Source organism: Populus euphratica, unplaced genomic scaffold (assembly GCF_000495115.2).
Source record: "Populus euphratica unplaced genomic scaffold, PopEup_1.0 scaffold176.1, whole genome shotgun sequence".
In the NCBI taxonomy this organism is placed as follows: Eukaryota; Viridiplantae; Streptophyta; class Magnoliopsida; order Malpighiales; family Salicaceae; genus Populus; species Populus euphratica.
In genome coordinates this window covers 26,616-43,177 of record NW_011500058.1, presented here as the reverse complement: position 1 = coordinate 43,177, position 16,562 = coordinate 26,616, and the positions used below count along the sequence as shown (strand labels likewise).

Here is a 16,562-nt window from a genome sequence, read left to right as displayed (position 1 = left end):
GGTTTGTCTTGAAAAAAATATTAATTTAATATTATTCTAGTAATTTTCAATAATTTAAGTTTGTTGATATTGTCATAAATTTAAAAAAGTTATATTAATATATTTTTAAGCAAAAACATCTCGCATCACAATACTATACAAACAAAGGCAATATATATATATATATACACACACACACATATAAGGAAGGAAGGCAAAGTTTTGTATCAGTGAACACATAGAGAAGCTTCCCCTTCCTTTATCTCTCTGAAGCTAGATGGCCCTAGCTAATTGAATTGCTTTACTGTTTTTGTGAGGACTTAACCTAGTTAGTTAAAGGTATGTCAATGAGAAGATTTCTTTTATCATTGAGCAATGGTGATGAGTGTGATGTGAGCCTAAATTGTTGCAGTAAAAAAGAGCGTGCAGTGCATAGTCAAAAGCCATTAATAGTGATTTCCTTTTCTTTTGAGGCATTGAAACCGAAAAAATAAAGAACAAGTTGTTGGGATTTTTTTTCCATGGGATTGTTCTTTATTGATTTTCCATTCTGTCGATGGTATTTTTGGATAAAATTGTACTTTAATTTTTTTTTCTTTCACGATGATATTCATAACGTGTTTATATATTTATTTATTTTTGTATTTTAATATTTAAAAAAAATTAAAATTTTTTAAAAAACTCAAAATCTACACAGCAAGTTTTGAGTTTAAATTAGGATGTGTATTTTTTATAAGAACCTAAAATAATTAAGGTTTTACTTCTTCATCTGAATCTATAAAATATGCTTTTTGAAAGGTAGAGTTTTCTTGAATCCAAAAAAAAAATTAATATTTTTAAATTATTTTAATATACTAATATCAAAAATAATTTTTAAAAAACAAAAAAATTATTAATATATATATATATATATTAACATAAAATGTTATTTTAAAAGTAAATTTAATCACATTACCAGTAATACAGTGGATGTGCTCATGCTAAATCCTTGTAGCTATTTTTGATTCAAGATTCAAATCTATCACGTTAAAGAAAGAAATGAACCTCATTAATTATTACAACTACCCTTTATGTTTTTTTTTTTTTAAAGAGATGAATTGCAATTATTTTCGCTAAAAGCCAACGTGAAAATCTGTAATTTTAACATTTTGGATTTTTTGTTTTCAACAGAGAAAAGAGATTGATGAACACATGCAAGTTGTGAATCGGCGGCATATTGACACAAAGGTTTTCTTCCATGAAAGAAATATCAGGATTGTGTAAGAGAAATTGACATGATGGCTTTACTTTGGTCTCTTCATCATGAACGCATGCTTTACCTTTCAATGTTGTCAATGGCTGGGTTTATAACCTAATGTGTACATTACTATTCTCGGGACAAGGGTGCTATAGTCTATAAATTAACCATGGCTCGGTCATCGGACTCAAGGTGATAAACCTGGCTGAGCAGATAAAATATTCAAAATAATATTATTTTAATGATTTTTATATAAAAAAATCTAGATAAATCTAGGTTATCAATGAAATATTCGTTATGGTACTCTCTCGTCCTGTAATCTAGCCATGATTTACTCCTTCGACAATCATCGACGGACTGGTCCACAAAAATAAAAGTTGATAAGCCCAATTCATTCGAGTTCTGTTCTGTTCTGTTCTCTAGAATGAGGGCCAAGTAGCCCAGATAAAGAACACTGGCAAAATTTGGCCAGAAACATCATATAAGAATGTCCTTTTGTCTACCATCAAAGCCTTTGATAGGGCAACACAAGGCCTTTTCAGGAACGGAAATCACTCTCTGTTGCCCCACCTTCAAGTTCTCGCCTCCTTGAAAATGGGTTGCTGCTCAGGCAGTGGTGCCCCTCGTCATCATGATGAGATTAGCTAACATCAAGATTTTTCTACTGGGAAAATGCAGTGCTTGCTTGCTGATGTAAAGAAAACATTCCCTGCTTCCTTAGCCTTCAGCTTTCAACTCCTTTTCTATTGCCATTTTTGCTGTAATCACTCTCACCCAACACCAATAATCCATTTTGAATTTTGTTATTTGGCCACCTAGAGCTTTTAGCCAATCTTTATTTTGATGTTGCTTGAATTTCGCATCAACAACTCAAAAAAAATAATTGACTTTTCACCATTCAGTACCTAAATCATAATTAGCGCAAATTAAATTCCTAATCAAATGATTGATAAGTTTAAACAACAATATCTTCAATCATACCAGAAAAGGGAAATCTTCAAAACAATGTGAATTCTCCATAGGCAAAAATCAAATGAAGGAGCTTAATTTGGACATAAAGGAAGACAGAACTGGACACCGCAACTACCCACCTTTCAGGCATGAGGTTACCTCTTCCCTTTCGTCCCTCCATCTCCCTGAACTTCTTTGCTTTGGAGGTCCTACCAAGCTACAGCACTGTTTTTCTCCCTATCAGATGAATAATGCAGATGCCATGCTGTTTATCATCCACGTACAGTGCCTGTGGTCTTTGGCTAGCCACTCGAAACATGGTAGAAAAAATGCGTCTACTTGCTGAAAATCGTTTATTTTTCTTGAAGATCTCCTAGAAAATTAAAAAACTAAAGAAAGATATATTTGATAATTCATTTTACAGGCATGATTAGTTGCATGATCGATCCTGATCAACAAATCAATCAATACATCGAATTATGCCATATCAAGTCCGACAACTACCGTAAGCATCACGTAATTAACCTACTTCGCTAAGGATACCAATGTTAATGTAGTTTTTGTTAGAAACAAAATAATCAAGAAAACTTGTGGCAAACAAATTGACCACAAGGACAGACTTCGAAAGACAACATGTTCAGCCATCAAAATAACGTGCGATACTGCACCATATGTGTTGGTGCCCGAAGGGGGACAAACAGAATCGTGGCTTAGCTAGCATGACCCAACACCCAACACTTGTTGTTGGAGTGGCTATTACCCCCATGCACATCATGGACCTTGAGCTATCCCCTTTTTCTGATTTTTTTTTTTTTTGGTTGATTACATGGCGCTTAGTATTTTCAGAGAAAATGTTTGGGTGGCAGTTTGCTCTTGTTTAGAACAACAAGACAATCGACTTTGGCAATTGCTTGGAAATTGTGGAGGTCAGATGTCTCCTGTGTGTTTCTCCTATAGTTTGATTTGAAAATTGTCACATGTTTTAGATAAATTTTGTTTTTAATTGGAAGATGCACGTAGGATTTCCCTATTGCCCAAAATTGGAATATATGACTAGACAATCGACACTAGCTAGCAATTGCTTGGAAATTGTGGAGGTGAAGTTTCTCATGTGTTTTTTTCTTTTCTAGTTTGATTTGAAAGTTGTCACCTTTTTCAGACAAATTTTGTTTTCAATTTCTCATGTTTTTAATTGAAAAATGTGTAGTTTCATTGGAAAGGAAAATTATTCGATTTTGAATGCCAATTAATTGAGTGGAACACGACAACCTCTTTTTAATTACTTTTTCATGATGTTCGAGTTTTTTATTTTATTTTTTGGTCATAAAATCGGGCAGAAGCTTGGAAAATTTTAGTGTCTGTTTGGAGGAATTATGATTTTTAATTAACCGTAGCTATAACTTTTAATTGTAGTTGTGACTTTTGATTATAGGTAAGAAGCAATGAATTGTAGCTCCTATTTTATTATATTTTTTTAAATTATATTTATATTAAAAAAATATTAAATTATTGTTTTTTCAGGGTTATTTTGATATATTAATATCAAAAATAAAAATAATTTTTAAAAATATTTTAATATATTTTTAAATAACAAAAATTTTAAAAAATATTTTACATCACAATACAGATATACAATAAATATTATCAAATAGATTGGAATTATGCTTTTGAATAAGAAGTTATGAAAGTAAAAAAAACAAAAAGAAAAAGTTAAAAGCTTGTGATTTCCAAAGGAGGACTAAAAATTTATTTGAAAGTATATTAAGGATTGTTTTTTAAAATAATATTTTTTTTATTTTAAAAATTTTATTTTTAATATCAGTATATTAAAATGATTCAAAAATATTAAAAAAATTAATTTAATTTTTTTTTTAAAAAAAAAAAAATAGTTGAACTGTACCTAGAACTACAAGAGACTAAACTAAGATAAAGCCAACGCATAATTAATTAAGGTTTTCAAAGCATGATCATAATTAAGTCACTTAGACTAACTGTGTTTACGAATTAATTATACAAAGATAAATGTGAGTAACAAGCTCCAAATGAGAACAACATATTTCTCGATTAATTCTTAGGATTGATGGGAAATAAAAACTATTTAAATGATAGATTTATTTTATATCTCTATGTTTTCTATCCTAGAAAACTAACCGAACAATTCATTATAAAACTAGATACTGATTTAATAGATGAATCTAAGATATTATTTTAAATTCATATATGTTATACTAGCATATAGTACATAGCGTGGGTAAAAGACACTGCAAATAAATCATATATATATATATATATGTGTGTGTGTGTGTGTGTGTGTGTATGTATATGTATATATAACTCTTGGATGGGTTTTTTTTTATAATATTAATTTTACATCTAAAATCTTTTATAACTTTTTTTTAATTAAAACTTGCATAATTAATAAAATTCTTCTAGCATTAAGATTTCTAATATTTCTAATATAATTAAATAAAAAATTAAAATTTAAAATTTAAAATTAACTAGAAAACTAATAAAAACAACAACTTCAACTTTCATATCATATCAAATGCTTCTAGGTTTCTTTACCAACCTTTTTTTTCCCCAGATTTAATCATATTTATCTAGTCCTTAAATAAAATTATAACAAGTTCTATGTCAAATAATCAAGGTTCTTGGTTTAAATGCAGCTGCGTTAAATACTTGATAGGGAGAATTTTGTCATTATCATAATCATACCCCACTCAAATCTAGATTAATTAAAATTCTATGTGGTGTTACAAAAAAAAAAAAAAACTCTTTTCTTTAAATGGTTCTTAAAATATTATTGGGTCATGTTATTTTGCTATCCAGATTTACATCATTATAGATATGGTATGATCATCAAAATTACAATTTTTATTGAAAATTATAATAATAGAGAGTTTGATTTATTTTTAAATTTTTAAATAAGTAATTTTTTAAATAAAATTATATATAATATTTTCTATTCTCGAGTCATAGCTATTATTTACAATATGTTAAATCATGTTATTTTTAATTAAATTTTAAAGTATATTATTTCTCTAATTTTTTATTATACTATTTTAAAAAGAAGAAGAAAAAACTCCCCATCATACTTAAAAAAAACATTGGACCCCGCAGCTGATTCGATGCTTAGGTGGATCCTTCTCCTCCTCGATCCAATCACTTCCACTTTTCAAGATCTGGAATCAATACGACAGATGGCGGTGGTGCGGGGTGGAGGAGGAGTGTTATTTATCTTATTTTCTGGTGTTTTAAAAATATTTTATTTTTATTTTAAAATAATATTTATTTATTTTTTTAATTATTGTAATGCGTTAATATTAAAAATAAATTTTAAAAAATAAAAATATTATTTTAATATCTTTTAAAATAAAAAATATTTTAAAAAACATAACCTATTACCAGCTAAACATGAACTCCTAAACAGCCTCTCAACGACTTTCTTTTCTGTGTGAAACGCTGGATAGGGAAGCACTAGGGTTAATACTATTTCACCTAATATTCATATTATTCTTTTTTTTTTAATAGATAAATAAATTTGAATCTCTACTCTATAATCAAGAGACTTATAATATATCAAACAAACAAATGCTAAATCCAAGCCATTCTATAATATGACATTTTACTCAAAACTTCAGAGATTTATAATTTCAATAGTATTTTTAACATTTTTATTTATATATTTTTTCTATATATTAAAACTCAAGATAATAACATTACCAATGAAATAGATATTGCAATAATTATAAATATTTTAGGAGTTGGGAATTATTTCTACGATCAAAGGCTTTGTTGCAAAATCAGACTCTATAAAGACCCCAAATTCAGGAATGTCTATATCGGCAATGTATAACACACGCACGCGCCTAAGCAATCATTCCGTCCCTGATTCTCTCTCTGCTTAAACAGGAAAAAATAACTCACAGCCAGCCTCCCTGATAATACTTTCTTCAAACGGTAATCTGTTAATATTCCCAAATAAATAATTAATTAAAAAGCGAAAAATTTTACAGTCATAAATCTCTCTCTCATTGATCTCTGAATTTTGGAGCTGTACACCAGGTACAATCTGCATTATTTCTGGTTTTTGATGGTATTTCTTGTTTGATTGATCAAATCTAGAATCTCCGGTTTTTGTAATTAATTAAAGTTTTTATTTTTTATTTCTTTGTGTGTTCATTGGCTGATTGTTGTTTTTGGGTGGGTTAGAAATGCTGAAAAGAGCGACCCTTTGATGTCATCTTGATGTTTTTGTGATATGCAATGAAATGGAAATTGCTGTGACGCTGATACTTTTGTTGGGATGTTTTCATTAATTGATTTTTCTGCTTTTTTAGTGCTATGGCTATGGAACTTAGTGATTGTTATTGAATTAGAGAATGCAATGGTTGATTTGGTTGCCCTTTGATTATTTGATATGCAAGATTTATTCTTTTTGTAAAAAGTTGGAGTTTTAGAGGGGCGGGGGGGGGTGCAAAAGTAAAAAGTTGGAGTTTTAGAGGGGCGGGGGTGGGTGCAAAAAGTGGGAAATGTGGTTTAGGATAAAGGGCTCTTTTGTTTCTTGTAGGTTTTCTTCATGGGTGCTAAATCAGTTGAGGATATGATAGAGGCATCATCAGGAGTTCATTTTTCTGGGTTTCATATGAATGGTTTGGAGTTGAGAAGTACACAGGTGGGGCAACCGACGACGCTGGCAGCTGAAGAGATGCATAAGCAACCCTTTGTCATTGGTGAGTTAGTGAGCGTTCACTTTGTCAATTTTGTACTTGTATTGTTTTGATATAGGTTTTCAGTGAATTCTTCGATTGGTTTATACCGAGAGGTGTTGTGTGGTTCTCTTCTTTTTTTGTGAGATCAATCATTGGTAATGTGCTGACTGACTGGCAATGGTCGGTGAAATTCAGGATGTATGATCGGCATTTTGCAACGATCAAGAAAAGTCCTTTCATCAAAATGAATTTTTGAATTTCTCACTCTTACGATGTTTCAGTATGTCCATGGAGATAGTGAGAAGAGAACAGATTAGAGAAAGCTCATGAATTATTGCATTTATTTATTATCAGCTCAAAAGACATGTTTTATGCCTGGGTGCATGCAAATTCTCTTATGTACATTTTGATAATGCCACATCAGAGTTTTTTCATATTGGTTTGGCTGAACATTGCACTTGTTATCTACCTTCTTCTATTAGAAACTTCTAACTAGTCTACTCTTACCTATCAGTTGAATGTTTTTGAACAGCATATATTTGCCTGCTCTAACCAGAAAATGAGAACAACAGAGGATACACGAGTTTGGTGTGCAGAGCATAGACATTTGAAGTGTGAAAAAATGAATCTTTTTGTGGGTAATGCAATTGGAATCATCTAATAGGGAGTTGGATAACAGGGATGTAGAGTAATCTCGTACTGAATTTTGCTCTTAAACATCTCCCAGTCAATCAAGAAATGGGTGACATTGGTTTCGATGTAGATTTGTTGAAGCAAATTAAAACAGCAGGATTAGGCGGGCAGGAGGGATCTGATGTTGAAGAAAAAATGAAATATTTCTACATCTATAATTGCTGCTGATGCATTGGTTTCTTCTAATTTTTTCATGGGACCATGTATTCCCTTTTCACTTTTTTGATATATTTTTTATGAAATGTGCCATTTTTACTAATTGTGGTACAGGAGTTGCTGGTGGAGCGGCTTCTGGGAAGACTACAGTTTGTGATATGATTATTCAACAGCTTCATGATCAGCGTGTGGTGCTTGTTAACCAGGTAATTACTTCCCGATTCCAAATTAGTTTTGGAAGTTAAGGAAACACAATATCAAAATTTGAGTTCTTGGTCATAAAGGTTTGATGCTACTATCAGGATTGATTGAATATAAAAATAAATCTCATTCATGGATGACATGGCAGGATTCTTTTTATCATGATCTGACTGAAGAGGAACTTACAAGAGTTCATGAGTATAACTTTGACCATCCTGGTGAGTAGACTTCTCTAAGATACATTTTGCTATTTGAGGGATCTTGGATACAATGATTGGTGTGTATTTCCTCTTACACTGTCATTATCCAAAATAGGCCTGCTCTTCTACTTGATTATTGGTGAGAAAAAACCTATACCCGCTAAAGCCAGAAAATGCTTTGCTATTTTGTCATGCTCTGAGCTTCCTTCTTTCTCATTTCATTTTCCAAACAGGAACATTCTGTAATGTACATCTCTAGTGGAGGCATTTAGGGGCATAATTCTTGCCAAGTTTATTGAAATGGCGGGGAGAAATTTTTTTTGTGTGGTGGATGCTATTTCACCCTGTTTTTTAGCATAATATTTCTCTTATTGTCAGATGCATTTGACACTGAGCAACTATTATGTGCTATGGAGAAGTTGAGACATGGGCAAGCAGTAGATATTCCAAAATATGACTTCAAGAGTTACAAAAACAATGTTTTTCCAGCAAGAAGGGTACAGTTTTTCCTATTGTCCCCTTGTCTTGTAAAAGATAACTCTCCTTGATTTATACCAAATCCCATTGGGGATATCTTGCAATTTGATCCTGGTTACAGAGACACTTTGGTTCTGTACTATCATAACAAGTGTTCTTCAGAATTTTTTAAGATTTTTATATAGTATTTACTGGAAAGCTTTGTTTTCTATATGGATATATATAGTTTCTGGGGGGCATTATCTAGTGAGGGTAAAGTCATTAGATTGTAACCATAAGGTTGCCAAAGGAGTTGTGAGAGCAGCCATTTCATGCAAATATGTTGAAGGTAGGACTATCCCAAATCATCCCTTCTGAGAGTCTTGGACATTGCTTGATGGGACCTTAATTGGATAGTGGAAAATGTATTGTTTAGCTTTATGTTCACTTGCCATTTTCTTTGTAAAATTCTTAATGTTGAAGGAGATCGCTGGTGAACCATGAAATTGCTTATAGCTAGATTTTGGGTTTTGCCTTGTGTTCGATTTTGTGTTCTGTTGCTTATATTGTCCAACATGGAATGTTACAGGCATAAAAAATTCTAAATGTTAGAGCTACAAAAAGGTAAAAAAACTAAAGGGAACAATACTACTATTATGATTATACTATACTACATTGCATAATTGGATTCCTTCCTTTTCTTTCTCTTAATTGAGTTCTTTTTTTAATTTAGGGAACTATTAATATAACGAAAAAAAAAAGAAAAAAGAAAAAACTTAAACTTCAGTAGTTAGCAGTTTCTCTTTTCCACTGTATTGATTGTAGTCTTTGTCAGTGACCTGGGTGTACATGTGCAAGTATGATGGGCACCTTCATATTAATCATTGGTGGACAAATGTCTCCTTTTATGTTTCAGCTGTACATGCTATATTACACTTACCAGTGTTTTGCCATACTGAAATTTCTCTACATGGTGCATTTGAATACTTCTTCCATGATGTCTTTGCACAACATTGTTATTTGAACTCATCTCTGATATTGTAGTTAGACTGATAGAATGTAAATCCCATGTCTGATTCTTCCATGTGCATCACATTCTGAATTCTTATTACTACAACTATTTTACAGGTCAATCCTTCAGATGTTATAATCTTGGAAGGCATTCTAATTTTCCATGATCCTCGCGTTCGAGAGTTGATGAACATGAAGCTATTTGTTGATACAGGTTATTTAGTTTTCCAGCTATCAGTTAACTTTTGCATCACTGTGTATAATCTATACAGGGACATTGTGTGAAGATGTGGGTTCATAAAATGCATATAACCTATAGGGCACGTTATATTTTAGTTGTAACCTTCTGAGAAATGTCATAATCCTTACCTTACTGGCCTTATTATTGGAGTTTTTTTAATGGCAACCTTTCTTTCTCAGGTTGTCTCAAGTAGCAATTGGTTTTTCCTTTAACAAAATGTTTACACCTACCTGTTTTTCTCCAAACCGTAACAATTTTATGTTGTTTCTTGCCATTTGTCTTTCTGTTTTGTTTTGTAACCAATAGGTTCTGATGTTCCTTATAAAATGATTGAATATATTACACAAATGTATCTTATATGTTGCTAGCACCATTGCTTGACATTGTTCAATTTTCAGTGCAGATGCTGATGTACGTCTGGCAAGGAGAATAAGGCGTGATACTGTTGAGAAGGGTAGAGATATTGGCACAGTACTTGATCAGGTTAGAGACCTTTTATTTCGTAGGTTTGAATCTTGAACTAATGGGAGCCTAAAAGTGGAATAGTTCTTTCGTTTCTTGCATTGTTCTCTTACAGTTTTATTGAAACTAAAATCCAGGAAATATAAATTTCTTCTTCTTTTTGGTTGTTTGGTTGTTAAATATGGTGAGAAAAAAGAAAGGAAAAAAATGAAGAACTTCCTAGATCTACAGCCTGTTCCCCAGCCAATTTATTCAACTTAGAACATGTGAGGCTTGGAGAAGAGAGATACGAAGTGCACTCCTACCACTCCCTTTTCTTTTTTCCATTGAGTTTTTCTTAATTTCTACCCTTGCTATCCCAAAATCACCGTCATTCTTCCTTTATACTTTTATTATGTTAAAAAGTGAGTTTATGTGTAACCTCACCCTGCCTTTGTTATCTCCATCGTTAAAGGAAAAATCCAGTTTCCTTTTTATTTACTATTTAACTTTGGATGGTTAGCAACAACACGTGATTTCTTATGTTATCTTTTTATTTTTAACTTGATGAATTATGATACTTATTTAGAGATGAAGAGAATCTTAAAGTAAACCAATAGAAAGCCTTCTATGCAAGTGAGGCGAGGTTTCATCTCATCTAAATTGCTATCATGGTGTATTACCTTCCTCTAGTAGTAAGTAATAGAATTATTTTGATGCAGTACTCAAAATTTGTGAAGCCTGCTTTTGATGACTTCATACTCCCAACAAAGAAGTATGCTGACATCATCATTCCTCGCGGGGGAGATAATCATGTAGCCATTGATTTGATTGTGCAACATATTTGTACGAAGCTTGGCCAACATGACATGTGTAAAATATATCCCAACTTATATGTCATTCAATCAACTTTTCAGGTGGGGCTTCTTCCACTCTAATCTAAGCTGGCAAAAGGATATGAATTCTAATGGAGATCTAATTAATCTTGATTAAGAAGAACATATTACCAGCTTTTCTGGCTCTGTGTACTGTACTGTATTTTGCTTATTCTCATCCTCCAATCATTACTTGTCTCATGCAGATACGTGGTATGCATACCCTAATACGTGATTCCCAGACAACAAAACATGACTTTGTTTTTTATGCTGACAGATTGATTCGTTTGGTGGGTTTATGTTTTCTTAATTAGTTTGTTTAGTATGTTTATTTCTTGAGAGTGGGATATAGTGGCCTTTTCTTTTATTCAGTTTGTTCGCTTGTCCAATCTCTTTCATTTACCAGGTTGTTGAACATGGTCTGGGACATCTACCATTTACAGAAAAGCAGGTGACCACTCCCACTGGTAAGCTGATGTTTCTCAATGTTTTGAGAATCTTTAGGCTATCCAGTTCTTGATTTCTAGTTCACTCTTACCTGGCATTTATTTTGTCAATGAGAGATGAAATCTTGGAGAAATATTTGATGTTTTTTGATACAAATAAAAAGGTTTATGCTTTCTCTTTACTAGATAGCTATAACATGGATGATGTGCATGTTGGCACCCTGGTAACAGAACATATCTTACTTGTGATGGTACGTTTATAGCTGCAAGATTAGGCATATGGCTTATTTCTACTCAATTCATACTTTTAAGTAATGGGTCCATATTTCTCTTGTTTGAGCTTGTATTTTAATTTTGTAAATTAAACTGCTTGGATCGTGGTTTTCACTACATTTTTTTCCTGTGTGATGCAGGGTCTGTTTACACTGGTGTGGATTTTTGTAAGCGGTTATGTGGTGTCTCCATTATTAGGAGGTTCTCATACGATCTCAATTCTTGAAGCAATGGATTGATATGTTCCATTGTCTGTTTAGCATTTTGATTTACTTGCATGTTTTATTCCCCTGCATCTTCTATTGCAAGCTGCACATGAGATCGAATACCATGGGCAATGGCAATAAGTCAGCTATATAACATATATCTTTCTTTCTGTATGATTGATACCAACTGCAGTTATAGTGAAGTTCCTCTCCTGATAATATTATGCAAGAGTACTATGAAACCAACAATAAGCTAGGTGGTGTTAATTTCTAAAGCTCAATGTTGTGATCACATGAATGGTAGCGTCATGATTGATTGATTGTTCTAGTTTCTTGGTTAGAGAAAGAGAATTAGGAGCGGAATTGGAATCTGTAGCCATTATAACAATCATTTCTTATTTTTCACTTTTTTATGAACTTCTCCTGCATCTTTCCCAGTGGCATGAAAAACAACCACTTATCTCTCTTATATTGACACCAGTGGCGAGAGTATGGAGAATGCTCTGCGAGCATGTTGTAAAGGCATCAAGATTGGGAAGATTCTTATTCACAGGGAAGGTGACAATGGTCAGCAGGTTTGTGAAGGCTCTTCTCTTTGTTTTCAAGCGTGTCTTGAGTTGATATCTGTGTGTGTCATACAATCTGTGAGTTCTGACTATTCTTAACGCTTCAATGATTTGGCAGCTTATCTATGAAAAGTTACCTCAAGATATCTCGGATAGACATGTGTTGCTATTGGATCCCATTCTAGGGACAGGTCGGATTGTTTCCTCTATAGATTTTTGTTTTGGAATACATCAGTAATAATAAAAAATTTGCTGCATTGAAGGACACACAAAATCTTGCGGTTTTTTTTATTTATTGTAACTTGATGGAGAAGCACTTACTCCCTTGAACTTGGCTACAACTTGTCCCCCCATCATTCTCTACTGGCATGCAGCATAAAAGATAGTAGCTTCTATATTCAATTCAAGTTTGAATCTGAATATTATAGCAAATTACCTGACTGAATATATGACTTGCACTGCTTATTGGTATTAACATGACTTTCTACCTTCTGTTCAGGCAATTCAGCTGTTCAGGCCATTTCTTTGCTTATTAGCAAGGGTGTGCCAGAATCCAATATCATTTTTCTTAATCTCATATCTGTAAGCGAGATCGAATTTTTGGTTTCATCTTTACGTGATTCATCAGTAGACATTAATTTTGTACTTTTCAGTTCTCTGCTTACAAATATGATGTTTATTTCCACCAGGCACCCCAGGGAGTGCATGTGGTCTGCAAAAGATTCCCAAGAATAAAGATTGTAACGTCTGAGATTGAAACTGGCTTGAACGAAGATTTCCGTGTCATACCTGGCATGGGTGAGTTTGGAGATAGATATTTTGGCACAGACGACGATGACAACGAACTAGTGGTGGCCCATACACAATAGAGATACTAAGGGCTGCGCTGAGTAATCGGCAGAGAGCGAGCAGCCGAACCTGCCGGACTCTTTATGTGCTGAGTTGTGCGCTTTCAGTTTTGAACAAATTTTGACTCAAATCAAACCTCTAGTTTCTTCCTTCCATTTCTATATGTTTATTTAAAAAAAAAAAAAAAAAAAAAACTGAGTCACAGAGGAGGTGTTTGATTCTCTGTCACCTTAGTTCTATGTGCAGAGGGTTTCTCCAAGGAAAAAAAAGAAGCAGTGCAATAAATCCACAACCAAAACGTTACTCAGTTTGCATCGCTCAGAGGAAAGTGATTGGTGATTAGAGGCACCTACTTGGAACTTGATGGTGACAGCCTCCCCATTAATATTTGTATCTGTGAACCCAGATATTTTATTTCATATATGGTGATAAAATTTTACGGTGAACCGTTATTTTGGTTCAGCTAGGGTTTGAATATCCTATCTCGATTCTTTGTTGTTATTGCGGTTTGCAGATTCTCTCTCTGGCTGCATTTTTCCTTCTGTTTCTTCCCCTCTACTATAGTGGGGCATCTATAAAAAAATGAAGTTGAAATGAATTAGAAGGGACATTGACATTAACGGTTAAAAATTATTCGTTGAGGCAAAGATGTTAGCATCTACCTCTTCAAATTTTGGAGGGAGCAAGCTGCAGGTGAGGGAGGAGCTTTTCCACACGATACTTAATTTATGGTGCCTAAGCTAAGATATAATAATAAGAAATGCCACTTGGCAGAGACAATGATCACCCATTGCTTTATCCAAGGATGATAACCTGTGTTGGGCCAATCTTTTGACACGCGTTGAGAATTGTGGGGTGGATTTATATTCTATTGAAGATGATCTATATGGAGAGGTGCTTGTAAAAGCTTGTTTTTGCATTTTTCTCTATTCGTCATTCTTTATCCAATATCCATCCTTGAAAAAGCTTCAGCATGTCGGCCTTTGTTGGAAAGTATGCAGGTAGTACACCTCTCTCCCTCTCCCTCTCCCTTACCCTCTCTTTTCTATGGCCTACCTTTTGAACTCCGTGAAGCTTATGTCGAGCACTCAAGCTCACTTCAAGGCAACATTTTGACGACGAATTCATCACCACTGAAAGCTGGAGGCACTACAGCAGAGAATTTCCTTCTCCTTTGCAGCTATGGATATATGCATATTCATGTTCTTTTGTTGGTTACAGAAGAGAGGCTTAAACGCGGATTCACTTCAGGAATGTGGGATATGGATGTGGTTGAGCTACTAGTTCACTGGCGAATATCCAGTTTAATTTAATTGCCTTTGTTGTAGACTTTCATATACAAATGATTGAAAATTCACCTCTTGCAACACAAAATCATCTAGTTTTGTGAATATGGGGCAATGAGTCATAGTGTATGGTTTGACAGATTTCCTACTCTAAATGCATGCGTACACATTTATTGAAGCTTCAAATGCTAATGTATAGGTTATCTACTCAAGCGTTATATAGCTTCTAAGGTGGTTGGTTTTTTCCATGGTTTACTCCAGATGAGCTGATCAAGACTGCCAAGTACATTGCCACACCAGGGAAGGGCATTTTGGCTGCAGATGAGAGCACAGGCACCATTGGCAAGCGTTTATCAAGCATAAATGTTGAGAATATCGAGTCCAACCGCCAAGCCCTGCGTGAACTCCTATTCACATCCGGCAAAGCCCTACCTTACCTCTCTGGTGTCATCCTTTTTGAAGAAACCCTCTACCAGAAAACCTCTGATGGGAAACCATTTGTTGAGGTCCTCCATGAAAACAATGTCATTCCTGGAATCAAAGTTGACAAGGGTGTAGTTGAATTAGCCGGGACTAACGGTGAAACTACAACCCAAGGTTTTGATTCACTCGGGGCACGCTGCCAGCAATACTACAAGGCCGGTGCGCGATTCGCGAAGTGGCGTGCTGTCCTCAAGATTGGCCCAACTGAACCATCTGAATTGTCTATCCAGCAGAATGCACAAGGGTTGGCTCGTTACGCTATCATTTGCCAGGAGAATGGTCTGGTGCCTATTGTGGAGCCTGAGATTCTGACTGATGGGGCTCATGACATAATGAAATGTGCTGCTGTAACTGAGACTGTGCTTGCTGCTGTTTACAAGGCATTGAATGATCACCATGTTCTTCTCGAAGGTACACTCCTCAAGCCTAACATGGTAACTCCAGGTTCTGATAGCCCAAAGGTATGATCAAAATACCAACATTACCGCTTAACATAATTCAGTTTGTCATACTTGTCTTCAATTATTGATTAATCTTCAAAGGGTTTGATTCTTAAAGGTAACACCTGAGGTGATTGCTGAATTCACAGTGACCGCGCTACGCAGAACTGTTCCACCAGCTGTACCAGGAATTGTGTTCTTGTCTGGCGGGCAAAGTGAGGAGGAAGCAACACTGAACCTCAACGCAATGAATAAGCTTGAGGTGTTGAAACCATGGACTCTATCATTCTCTTTCGGCCGAGCTTTGCAAAAAAGCACACTCAAAACATGGGCTGGAAAGAAGGAGAACGTTGAGAAAGCTCAAGAGGTATTCCTGCTTAGGTGCAAGGGGAATTCAGATGCAACTCTAGGCAAGTATGCTGGAGGAGGTACTGGTGGGCTGGCTTCAGAGAGCTTGTTCGAGAAGGGTTACAAGTACTAGGCTTCTCCTTGTTCATGGGGCTGGTGATTTCATGCATGTAATGTATAATTAACTTGTGTTCTCCCTCCTTATAATTAACTTGTGTCCTCCCTCCTTACATTGCTAATTAATCAATTGCTTTCGGTATATATTTCTTAGAGATAAATTGTTAACGAATACAAGGGTTGAAGGATTTTGTCATTTTCTTCTAGCAAAATGCTCAAAGATACATGATTATGAGGAATTTAGATTTCATATTTCATATAGAAGAGCGTTGGGCTTGCTTCATGTTTACGATAGATTGATGGCCTTTATGATGATATAATGGGCCTACGTTCACCTGCAGAAACAAGTTTTTGCATGGCATAGGAGATCATTTGATGTTTAAATTAGTAAATTT

The 16,562-nt window shown here is 34.1% G+C and overlaps 2 protein-coding genes across 4 annotated transcripts; both read left to right on the top strand.

The window, feature by feature from the left end:
• Window positions 1-5,871: 5,871 nt before the first annotated feature.
• Window positions 5,872-13,975, top strand: LOC105107923 (uridine kinase-like protein 3). 3 transcript variants are annotated; one of them, XM_011002016.1, is made up of 15 exons: window positions 5,872-6,232; window positions 6,738-6,900; window positions 7,843-7,934; window positions 8,078-8,147; window positions 8,508-8,626; window positions 9,714-9,810; window positions 10,241-10,320; window positions 11,001-11,195; window positions 11,360-11,443; window positions 11,560-11,620; window positions 11,786-11,850; window positions 12,013-12,073; window positions 12,560-12,653; window positions 12,763-12,835; window positions 13,144-13,226. In XM_011002016.1, the coding sequence occupies exons 2-14, from the start codon at window positions 6,747-6,749 to the stop codon at window positions 12,827-12,829; spliced, it is 1,239 nt and encodes a 412-aa protein (XP_011000318.1). In that variant the 5' UTR covers window positions 5,872-6,232; window positions 6,738-6,746; the 3' UTR covers window positions 12,830-12,835; window positions 13,144-13,226. The 3 variants fall into 3 exon arrangements, with proteins under 3 accessions (XP_011000318.1, XP_011000319.1, XP_011000317.1); XM_011002015.1 differs by lacking the exon at window positions 11,786-11,850 and adding an exon at window positions 13,334-13,975 and having other exon boundaries at window positions 5,875-6,232; XM_011002017.1 differs by lacking the exon at window positions 11,786-11,850 and having other exon boundaries at window positions 11,560-11,604.
• A 406-nt stretch (window positions 13,976-14,381) lies between these two features.
• Window positions 14,382-16,352, top strand: LOC105107922 (fructose-bisphosphate aldolase, cytoplasmic isozyme 1-like). The gene is made up of 3 exons (XM_011002014.1): window positions 14,382-14,494; window positions 15,041-15,723; window positions 15,821-16,352. Exons 1-3 carry the CDS (start codon window positions 14,467-14,469, stop codon window positions 16,181-16,183), a joined length of 1,074 nt encoding a protein of 357 aa, XP_011000316.1. The 5' UTR covers window positions 14,382-14,466; the 3' UTR covers window positions 16,184-16,352.
• The last annotated feature ends 210 nt before the right edge of the window (window positions 16,353-16,562 follow it).